Source organism: Pan troglodytes, chromosome 4 (assembly GCF_028858775.2).
Source record: "Pan troglodytes isolate AG18354 chromosome 4, NHGRI_mPanTro3-v2.0_pri, whole genome shotgun sequence".
Classification (NCBI taxonomy): domain Eukaryota; kingdom Metazoa; phylum Chordata; class Mammalia; order Primates; family Hominidae; genus Pan; species Pan troglodytes.
This window is the reverse complement of record NC_072402.2, coordinates 148,370,635-148,381,926: the sequence shown is the minus strand read 5'-3', so window position 1 is coordinate 148,381,926 and position 11,292 is coordinate 148,370,635. Positions and strand designations below refer to the sequence as shown.

The following is an 11,292-nucleotide window of genomic DNA, read 5'->3' as shown; positions in this document are numbered from 1 at the left end:
GCAGGGAGGTGGGGCCTAGAGCTCATGACCCAAGCCAGTCAGCAACTATTGAGGCAGGGGAACCTGGCTCTTCAGCCAGGAGAGTAGGCTGGGGCAGGGAGATGGGAATAAGGCTTTTTAATATATTACTTTTTATATAAGTTTAGATTTCTGAACCATATGAATGTATTATCTATTATCAAAATTAAAATGTAAAAATATTGACCATTATTATTTTTTAAGATGGAGTTTCGCTCTTGTTGCTCAGGCTGGAGTGCAATGGCACAATCTCAGCTCACCGCAACTTCTGCCTCCCAGGTTCAAGTGATTCTCCTGCCTCAGCCTCCCGAGTAGCTGGGATTACAGGTGCCTGCCACTACACCTGGCTAATTTTGTATTTTTAGTAGAGACGGGGTTTCTCCATGTTGGTCAGGCTGGTCTCGAACTCCTGACCTCAGGTGATCCGCCCACCTCAGCCTCCCAAAGTGCTGGGATTACAGGCGTGAGCCACCGCGCCTGGCCGACTATTATTAAAGTTGGACTTAGGGAAAGACCCTCTCAGCCCCAAACCATTTGCCATGTTGCCATGGTCACCTCATCATCTTTCCTTGGATGCCTGAACAGGGAGGAAGATCCCCCTGACAGATGGAGATACAAAAGGAAGTCGGGCCATTCCTCCCTAGGCAGCACACGCCCCTCACTGAGCTTTTTCACAGCATTGGGGAGGGGAGTGTGGTTTTGGAGAGGCCAAGATGGTGAACAGCTTGGAGGCTATGAAGCACTGGTCAGCGATGCAGAGCCATACCTGTTTCCTATGTACTTAAGGACTTTCAGTCTACAAACTTCATTCTCATCCTTTATCTCATTAGGTTTTCACAACAGACTAGTGAGGTAATTAGCATTACCACACCCATTTTACAAATGATGAAAATGAAGCTCAGAGGTGTAAATAACAATCTAGTGTGTTCTGCCCCACCAGGAAGTGTGTGTGTGTGTGTGTGTGTTGCTCAAAGGCTACATGTTTAAGCGGTTTGAACTGGTTTGAAAGTGGAGGGCTTGGGAATCCCTGCCTAACATGTATCTCCTGAACTTTCCAACTGTTCACCCAATCAGATTCCAGCAATAACCAGTCCACCTTGCCATTTAATCCAATCCAAATTCACTAGCAGTCATCCACCAGAGTTCAGAGCTAGCCAGTCCATTCCATGCTTCCTACCCGATCAAAATCTAGAACCATCCAAAGATTTATTCTTTCATCCAATCAGTGATCAGCCATAACCAAGCCAGTCATCCTCTCATCCAACTGAGAGTCTTCTAATTCCTCCCAATCCAAAGGAAATAGACACCAATTGTATGTTTTATCCAAACAGAATGTAGCAGCTGCTAGATGAGCCCAGACTCCAAACTGGAGCCCTTTAACCTAAAGAAGAATGTTATACAACAGCCTGAGCAGGACATTTTTCATGGGATACTAATGCTGGAGTGACCCTTAGAGACTCCCTAGGGACATCCAAGCTCCCAGTCATCAAGCTGAAAGTTAAGGCTCAGCCTGGGATCCCACTGTTTTCTTCCCAGGGTCAGAATTGTGTATACATGAGCCAGAGACACTGGGAGCTTCTCTGTGCCAGTGGAACATCCCAGTCAGGCTGGCCGCAGAAGGCAGACCCCACAGTTTAGGGAGAGGAGCTGGGAGGAAGGTCCCAGCTCCAGGGCTAGAAGAGGAGGGCTAGGGCCAAATGCCAAATCAGGGTGGGCTCTGGCATGACCCAACACCTGACCACAGTGCCACCCTGAGCAGGGAGGTAGGGCCTAGAGTTCGTGACCCAAGCCAGTCAATAACCACCCAAGGCAGCAGAACCTGGGGTCTTCAGCCAGGAGAGTAGGCTGCACAGGAGAGCTATGATAACTACCTAAAAATCTCTAAAGCATTGTTTCTGCCTTTGGTGGCCACAAGGGGAATGCTGAGGCCAACAAGTGGAAGAAATAACAATTCAGCCAAGACTACAAAACAGAAAGGCTCAAACGGGATTGAATGTTGAGGGCAGTGGTAAGCAGATCCCCATCATCTGGAGATGGGCCAGAGCCTGACCTCACCCTAACAGCCATGCCTGGGCACTGACTCTGTGTGTATGTTTTTGAGTCGGGGGTGTGCACAGTACGAAAAGGCTGCAGGAAATCAGAACTGTTCACTTTCTGACAGAGAGCTCAATGCACCGTGCACACCAGAGCTCCTTGGGAATGCGGTGGGTGAAAATTCAAAAAGTAGCATCCACTCAACCCAACCCCAGACCCAAAGCAGGGCACATGTGTGGGGTGAATACATAAGTAGAACACAGTCAAACCTGGACAGTCAGAGACCAAATGGTCTCTGACCTCCTTCTGTAATCCTTTCACTGCACAGAAGGGGAAACTGAGGCCCAGAGATTGGAAGAGGTTGTCTGAGGTCACACATGAATCAGATGCAGACCTGGGGCTAGAACCCAGCTCTCCTGACCCTTGATGGCAGTTCTTTCCTCCCCACCAGGGGCAGAAACTCCATGCTTTTAGGATCCAGACAGTGAAAACAATGGCAAATGTGGGAAATGGCCAAATTTAGATAATGGGGAGCAGGGAGGGGACCTGAGGGAACTGGAGAGCGAATGCTGGCTAGAGGAATTTCGATTCCACTTGTAAAGAACCCAAACAAACCTCAACGAGAAGAGGTAGTGCATTTTCCCCAAAAATCCTCTACAGTATTTTTGGCCAAACTCTGAGGGAAGGAAAGAACAAAAGGTTGCGATTTGCACAGGGTTCTGGCTCCCTGAGTGCTGTAGAGAGGAAGCCCTCATTTCCAACCCAGCACACGTCTGTACCAGTGCAGAACCAGACACACGGCAGATGCAGGCAGCACGCAGGACACAGCCACACTTTCACACACAGTAATTGAGCAGGCCCACTCCACTTCCCAGGCTAGAATCAGGGAGGAGGAAGGGAACCCTGACCCCTAGCAGCACGGAAGAAAGAAAGAAGCAAGACGGATTTGAGGCAGAGTGTATTGAGAACATGAGAGAAAACAAAGTTGGGGGCAGAGCTCAGCCTGGCCGCAGGAGCTGCAGAATGAAGGGCGGGCTCTTCCATTGGTGGCCCTCAAGGGTAGAAGGGAGCAGGGGTCCAGGGCAGGGGCTTCACTCTGTTCTGGGAGAGGCCAGGCCTGAAGGAGCTGAGCTCACTCACAACTCCCCCACGCATACCCCCTCGATCTGTGTGAAATGAGCTCACTAAGAAGGCACCCCTGTTCCCATGGAGACAAGCCCAGAGCTCACAAAAACTGCAGGCTCAGCCCAGCATGGGCACTGCCTCCACCACCCCTTGCCCCACTGGGGAACCCGGAACTAGGGCTGGGAAAGAGAAGTGGGTGGTCTTCGGCCCCCAGCCTTGCGAAGCTTCCATCTTAATCCTGCCACTTGTGTCTGTATTCTCTCACCCCCAACAAAGCCTGGTTTGGTCGGGGGCTGTATCATATCACCTCTAAAAGTGTCAGAGGCGATGGGAAGTCTCCAGCTACCTGACTAAACACCCTCACTGTATGAATGTGGAAACTGAGACCTACAGACACACATGCAGTTGGTCTGTTAGAATCCAGGTCTCAAGTCCCAGATTTTCCTCAAAACTCTAAGATCTCCTCTGTCCCTTCCCACTGCACTGCTATGCACCTGCCCCAGCTCCTGCCATGCTCCTACTGTCCCCAGGCAATCCTGAGCCTGAGCCAGCCCAGCCCAGCCCAGCCCAGGCATCCCTTGGCCTCCTGCAGCAGCTCATTCCAACCCTTCCCTCACCAGGTCACCCTCACAGCCATCTAACGCCACCTGTCCTTTGGCAATAGCCCATTTCCTTTCTCTTTCTTCCCAGGGGACTGTCTTGTCACTTACAAGGCCTTTCTTCAAAGCACCAGCCTATCCTCTCAATCCTCACAGATTGTTACAGCTAGAAAAGCCCTCCTTGTATAAATGATAAAACTGAGGCCCAAAGAGAATGTGAGTGGGCCAAAGTCACACAGCAAATGAGAAGGTGACATGGGACCGGAACCCTCCTCTCCTGCCTCCCCCTGGGCCCCGTTCCACTGCACTGAGGTGGCTTCTTTTAGTCAGGCAGATCTTGGTTGAATCTGAAGCCAAAACAGCCAATGGATACATGGCTAGGGGCCACCCTCCCTGTGGCACACCCACAACTGCACAGCCTCCTACAGGGCTCTCCTTCTCCTGGGGATCCCCTGGGATGTCCCCCACCCCTAGAGCAGTGACAGCAAGCCAGGTAGAACTGGGGCTGAGGCCTGGGCCCAGTGGTCTCCCTAAAACAGAGCCAGGCCTCAGAGGGGGCAGGAAGAAAAGCGTCAGACAGCAGTGGTGGGCTGAGTCCGCAGCCAGCAGAAGGACCCTGGAGGGGAGCGCAGGCGGAGGCGAGGCAAAGCTCTCTGAAGCAGCGGAGAGGAAACGGTGTCCAGAAGGCAGAGGCAGAAGAGACAGGCCCATGGAGGTGAGAATCCAGCAACAGGAAGAAAGATGCCAGGAGCTTGAGCCTCAGGAGGGAGGCCCCCCTGGGGCAGCTGAGGAGGCAGACCCTTGGCTGGCTGACTCCACAGGCACTGGCAGGCTCTGTCTGCTCCAGAAGTCCCTGTTAGGATCCCCTTCTAGGCCACTCCCCCAGCAAGACGCTGGCATCAGACTCTGCATCCCTACAGCTCACAAAGGCCAGAGGATGCCCCTCTACCGCATCAGGGCTGCCAGACAGTTCTCTCTCCATGACCCTCCTCCCCGCTCAGACATGGAGTCCGACCCCTGTTGTAGTAGGGGAGGGGCGGCTTCAGCTCAGAGAGGGGAGGCGACTCGCCCAAGGTCACAAAGCCAGCTGGTGGCCGCATCTGACCTTGAACCATGGACTCCCCATTCTCCTCACTCAGCTCTGTGCCATTTCCTGCCACGTCTGCTCTCCATCTGGCCCTCAAGGAGGGGAACTTGACCGGCAGTGGGACCCCCGTGGGGTTCGTTACTTGAAGCAGAAGGAAGGCTTCCACACCTGAGCCTCGATCCCGGCGTTCCGGGTAGAGAAGGAGGGCCTGGGGGCCTGCTTGGCTCGGGGAGACCACGCCCTGGAGGGAGACACGGGGGAGATGTCACCGCCGTAAGGAGGGCTCACGGCAGTGGGCTGCAGGCTGTCCTGGCCGGGGGAGGTGTAGAGGCCCGGTGAGGAGCGCGAGGGCCGAGGCAGGGCAGGAGAAGGAGGGAGAGCCCCCTTGGGCAGGTTGGGCACCAGGTCCAAGGAGCTGGGCTTGGCGGGCGAGGCAGCTCTTGGTGAGACCTTGGCAGGCTCCTTGATAGGTGAGAGGACAAAGAGCGAGGGGCGCAGCTGGTATGGCGGCTGCTTGGTGGGCTCTGGGCGCAGGACCCCGTTCTCAGGCAGGTAGCCATGGTAGAGGGAGGCAGGCGGGGTCCGGGCTGGGCTTCGGGATGCCACTCGGAAGGCCCCGGGGGCGTTAGTGGGGTATTTCCAGGAGGAAGGCAGGGACATGGTAGGTGATGGGCAGCGGGCCAGCTCTGGCGTGTGGCTTGAAGACTCAATGACATATTTCTCCATCCGTGACTGGCGGCGGGCGTAGAGCTCAGCTCCCTTCCCAGAGGCCTCGGAGAGGTTCTGGTTGGGTTTGGGCTTCGGCTTGGCCTGGATGCGGGGTGACTTGAGGCAGGAGGCCCACTCTGGTACCGCCTCCTCCGCCGCCGCGGGGCTGGCCCTGTCACGAGGTGCTGGCTCCTGCTGGAAGTTGGAGGCCTCAGCCCCCAGTGCGAAGGGCTCCTCCTCCGCGCCTACCTCCCCCTGGTCCCTCTGCCGCCGCTTCTCATCCGCTGTCTGTACCAGATCCAGCAGGTCTGGATTCGGGGTCACCTTGGGCTTCTCCACGAAGGTAAACATGGATTTGCGGCTGCCCCGGCGGGCCATCGACTCCTCCAGAATGCCCGTCTTGCTGGCAGGAACCGCCTGGCCCTTCAGATGAGAAGACTTGGGGTCGGAGCTGGGATACAGGACAGAATATGAGGGAGGAGACCTCACCCAGGAAGCCAGAGGGGCTGTGGACAAGGTCTCAGTGTAGGTGGGGGGTGCAGTGAAGTTCCCCAAGGGGCGTCTCTCTGAGGCCGGGCTTCGCTGCCCCATCATCCTCCTTTCCACCATGGGGCTGCGGGACATTATGTGTCTCTGTGGCCGGGGGCTCCTGTCTGGCAAACTAGGGGGCTGGGGAGCCGGGGCCTTCTCCCCAAAATGTCGTCTCTCTAGCATGGGGCTCCTCTCCATCTGGCTGGTGCCCCCTGGCGCCTGGATCCCAAAAGGCCTGGCCGTCCTGTTGACCACTGATGGGGGCTTGGCCAGTGTGAAGTGGACCTCACTGTAGACCTTGGTGGGCGTGGTGGCAGCTGCTCGCCCAGACATCTCTTGATCTGCTGACACCACTAGGGTGTTGGGCTGGATGTCAATGAGCAGGGAGCTGGACATGAAATCTGAGGCTGGGGGCCTGGAGCTGGGGATGAGCGTAGCTTCTCTGGAGAAGGTGCTGGTGGTGGTAGCTGGAGTTGATACCTTGTCAATTAGGAGTGTGCTGCATCTCACCTCCTCAGCCGGTGCCTGGGGTTGCCCATCAGCACACAGGGTGCTGGGTTTGGAAGCAGGCCCTGTGCCATTAGATGGGAGTTGGGCCTCTGAGGAATTCTGTTGGATGCTAGAAAGTGGCAGGCTCTGTGGGACAACAGTTGCCGGTGGGTTCTGATTGACATCGGTGGCTGGCGGATTGTGGCTGCTGTTAGAAGTTGGTGTGGTGAGCATGGCACTGGGCGAGGCAAGGTTTTGGTTGACATCTGCAGCTGGGCTGTGGACCTCAGCTGGAGGTGGGGCCGGTGAGGACTGCTGGGCCTCTCGGTTCTGGGACAGGTGCAGCCCATTGGCTGTCAGCAGTGCTGCATTCTCCTTTAGATAAACCACCAGTGGTACCTCTTCCTCCTCACTGGCCACCTTCTCCAGGTGCCGCAGCAAGCTAGCCTCCTCTGAGTACCCCTCCATGCTGTGGCCAGGGACCCCTCTGTCGGGGCTCTGGGGACTGGGGTGCCGTGGAGGGCCTGGCTCCGGCAGCGAGGTGGAACTCAGGCTGAGCCCCGGTGCATGGCCTGGGAGGCTTGAAGGGAGCACTCTGAGGGACTCCTGGCTGGGCTTCTGTCCCCTCTGGCCGTGGCTCTCCAAGGTGAACTCGTTCACCCTCTGCCGGCGCCTGTTGAAGAGCTGGACGCCACGGGAATTGGAGCTGGGAGGGGTGGTCAGCTGGGCTGCAATCTGCTGGCTCCGCGCCTTGGCTTCTTTCAGATCCTTCTCCGTGAGGCTAGTGCTCCGGCCCAACGCTACAGGGAGGGACAAAAGCCCAGTTAGCAAACAGGAATGCAGTGACACAGGGGTGCACAGACAAACAGGCAGACAGAGATGGTCGCCTCGGCCCTTCCTACACAGGATCTCTTCTGGAATTTAATCGTCACTCACTGTTTCTTAGAATTAGCTCACTTCGTAATCAGCCCTGACCTACCTTTCATGGCCCAACTCAAATGCCACCACGTCTACGCCACCCTGATTATCCTCTCAGGATTAACTGGTCCCTGATTTGGATTCCCCCTGACAGTTGCTGATATGGCACTTTACCAAACTGAGTACGAACACCTCACCCTAGAAGTCCCACCGTGTCCCCAGTTCCTCCCCACTGCCTTCTCCTCTCTCACTAGGCTCTGCCACACTGGCTTGCTTTCTCTTCCTTGAAAATGCCAAGTATGTTCCTGCCCCAGGGCCTTTGGACTTGCTGCTCGCTCTCCTTGGAATAATCTTTTCCCAGGTAGCAGTCCATGCTGGTTCCTATCTTGCCACTCAAGTCTCAGCTGGAATGTCCCCTCTCTGGAGGCACCTTTCCTTCTCCTATCCCATCTGTTTTGTTTTCTCCATAGCATTCACCAAGTTGAAATGATCTTTATGTTTCCCTGTCTATTATCTGTCTCCTCACCTACAGCATAGCTCCAAGGGGCAATGACCTTGCCTGACTTTTTTTTTTTTTTTTTTTTGAGAAGGAGTTTTTGCTCTTGTCACCCAGGCTAGAGTGCAGCGGCGCAATCTCGGCTCACTGCAACCTCCGCCTCCCAGGTTCAAGTGATTCTCCTGCCTCAGCCTCCCGAGTAGCTGGGACTACAGGCATGTGCCACCATGCCCGGCTAATTTTTGTATTTTTAGTAGAGATGGGGTTTCACCATGTAGGCCAGGCTGGTCTCGAACTCCTGACCTCAGGTGATCCACCCGCCTCAGCCTCCCAAAGTGCTGGGATTACAGGCGTGAGCCACAGTGCCTGGCCATCTGACTTGTTTATCACTCTAACAGCAGCCCCTAGAACAGCACCTGTCATACAGTGGCACTCGGTAGATATTGCTGAATGCACAAATGAACCCCCAGAATATTTTCTGTGTGCCTTCCTTAGGGCCCTTTATACTTTCAGAATTATAGTATAGGAATGTGCTCTAATTTTTTTAAACAAAAATGTTTTAATAAACCACTGTCTGCTTTAATTTTTTAAATTTGTATTTATTTATTTTTTGAGACAGTACCTCACTCTGTCACCCAGGCTGGAGTGCAATGATGAGATCTCAGCTCATTGCAGCCTCGACATCCTGGGATCAAGTGATTCTCCTGCCTCAGCTCCCCAAGTAGCTGGGACTACAGATGTATGCCACCATGCTCAGCTAATTTTTGTATTTTTTTTTTGTAGAGACAGGGTTTCACCATGTTGCTTAGGCTGGTCTCAAACTCAGGTGGGTGCAAGTGATCCGCCCACCTCAGTCTCTCAAAGTGCTGGGATTACAGGCATGTGCTTTGATTTTATAAAGAGACGCCACTAATATTTCCCCTTTTTAGGGTAGGTAATACATTCACATAGTCTAAAAATTTATTTATTCATTCATTTTTATTTTATTTTTACTTTTCTGAGACAGGGTCTTGCTCTGTTGCCCAGGCTGGCATGCAGTGGCACCATCATAGCTCACTGCAGCCTCAACCTCCTGGGCTCAAGTCATCCTCCCACCTCGGCCTCCCAAATATCTGGACTATCGGTGTGCACCACCACACTTAGCCAATTTTTTTTTTTTTTGTATTTTTTGTAGAGAAGGGGTCTCCCTGTGTTGCCCAGGCTGGTCTCAAACTCCTGGGCCCAAGTGATACTCTGGCCTTGGCTTCCTAAAATGCTGAGATTATAGGCATGAGCCACTATACCTGGCCCTAAAAATTAAAACATAAAAAGGTATACAGTAAAAAGTGTCACCCCATCCCTGATTACTCTGTATCACAATCAGTTTCTTCTATCTCCTCCCAGGATTTCTTCCTATTTTTACTTAAATACTCATTTTAAAATTCACATCTTTTAACACTAGAAAAGTAACAAATTGAGCTAGTTTCACCAATGACTACTGTAGAACATTGCATTCTTTTATTTTTTCTGCACAAGACCACAATGAGACAAGCATTGCTTGCCTGTGTTTTACAGAAGAAGAAACGGAGGTTCAGAGATATATAAGGAACTGCCCCAAGGTTGCAAAGCCAAGGGTGACAAAGCTGGAGTCAGAACTGTTCTCTCTGGGGTCTCTAGTCCATGCTTAAGTGGTCTACTCATCGAAAAAGGTCTCTTTGGGACATAAGGGGCAGGAACAAGGTCATCATGGGTCGGGGTTCAGTCTGGGACTTGAGGTCCTGAGATCAGGCTGAGTTCAGTCCCCTATTAATCTATAAGATCACTATAGGCAACCATTTCTCTTTCTATCCCCAGTGCCCAGCTGGCACACAGTTGATGCTCAATTTATAATTGTTGAATAATAAATGAACAAATGCTGCATGAACAAATGCATTGACAGACAGGTGGATGGATCAGCCTGTGACCAGCAACATCAGTGGCTAAGAAAATTCCTCCCTCCATTGCCCCTCTCCTCCCTACTGTGGGAAGCTAATTAGTTCTTGAGGAATCTGACCCTGCCCTCCCCTCCCTTGCCCTCATTAGCACTGGCCATGGCATGCTGAGTCTGTCTCCAGGGACAGTCTTTCCAGGCATCTTGCCAGCGAGGCTCTGAATTCATGGACTCTCAGAGCTGGAAGAATTCTTACAGAGGAGGTATTTCATCACCACCCTGTTTTATAGGTGGGAAACAGAGATCCAGAGAGTAGCCCAGGGTAGAGCCGGGTGACCCCACATGGGACCCGCAGGGAGGCCCACACAGAGCAAAGAAGCTGTGACCAGCAGCGTCACAGCAGCTCCACTGGGGCAGCCACAGGTTTTCTGGCCCCAACCTCCTTCTTCCCTCCTCCATCGAGCCTGGTTTTCCCCTAACCTATTAGAAACAGTGAAAGCACACAGCCTATCCCACCCACCCATGATATTACTCCCCCCGAGTAGGACTCTTCTCCTGCCTGGATCACCCTATCTATTAAAGATGTCTATTAGCCATCTATTAGCCAGGCTGCTCCCCTGGGAGGAGCCTAAGGGATGGGGTGCCAGCCACACTGGAGGGCTCTGAGAGGTTGCTCAGCTCATGCTGTGTCTGTCTCCCCTGCTCTGCTTAGAAACCAGGCCTCCTGGCCTGAATCCAAGCTCTGCCATTTGCTAGCCGTGTGACCTTGGCAAGTTACTGTACCTCTCAGAGCCACAGTCTCCTTAACTTGACATGAGTGTTGGGAGGCCACAAAGAGATCATGAAAATGCCAAGGCCTGACTGCCATGAAGCCCAGGTGGACAGACAGAGGGCTCATGCTATCCTGGCATAAGCTGGCAATTGGTCACCCCATTCCACTCCCTGGAAAAGGTCAGATACTCTTCTAGCACAGGAGATTGACTGAAGGTCAAATAGCAGGAGATTCCAGAGCTACATGGAGGCAGAGCTTACTGCTCCAAAACACAGAACCTCGGAATCTCAGAGGTGGCTGTCACCAAGTCCAATCCCCACACAATTCTTGCATCTTCAGAACAACATGCTGAGTGTGCAAGTCTCTGCTGACATACTCAGGTGACGAGCTCACTCCCCCGGGAGGTGTCTTCCACTAATTAACATTCCTCAGCTAGAAAGTTCCTCCTTACATTCACTTCCAATCACTTTTTTTTTTTTTTTTTTCTGAGACAGGGTCTTGCTCTGTCGCTGGAGGGCAGTGGCACCATCATGGTTCACTGTAGCCTCAACCTTCCAGGATCAAGTAATCCTCCCACCTCAGCCTCCTGAGTAACTGGGACTATAG

The 11,292-nt window shown here is 53.1% G+C and overlaps 1 protein-coding gene across 8 annotated transcripts in view; it reads right to left on the bottom strand.

The window, feature by feature from the left end:
• The window catches only part of SYNPO (synaptopodin), a 40,882-nt gene that overhangs the window by 3,840 nt on the left and 25,750 nt on the right, over positions 1-11,292 (bottom strand). For 6 of the 8 annotated variants that reach the window (XM_009449945.5, XM_063811590.1, XM_009449951.5 and 3 more), the window contains exon 2: positions 5,032-7,391. In XM_009449945.5, coding sequence (XP_009448220.2) covers positions 5,032-7,391 — 2,360 coding nt within the window. Of the gene's footprint in view, positions 1-2,995; positions 7,392-11,292 lie in introns of those variants that run through there. The other 2 variants (XM_063811593.1, XM_063811592.1) reach the window with 1 other exon arrangement.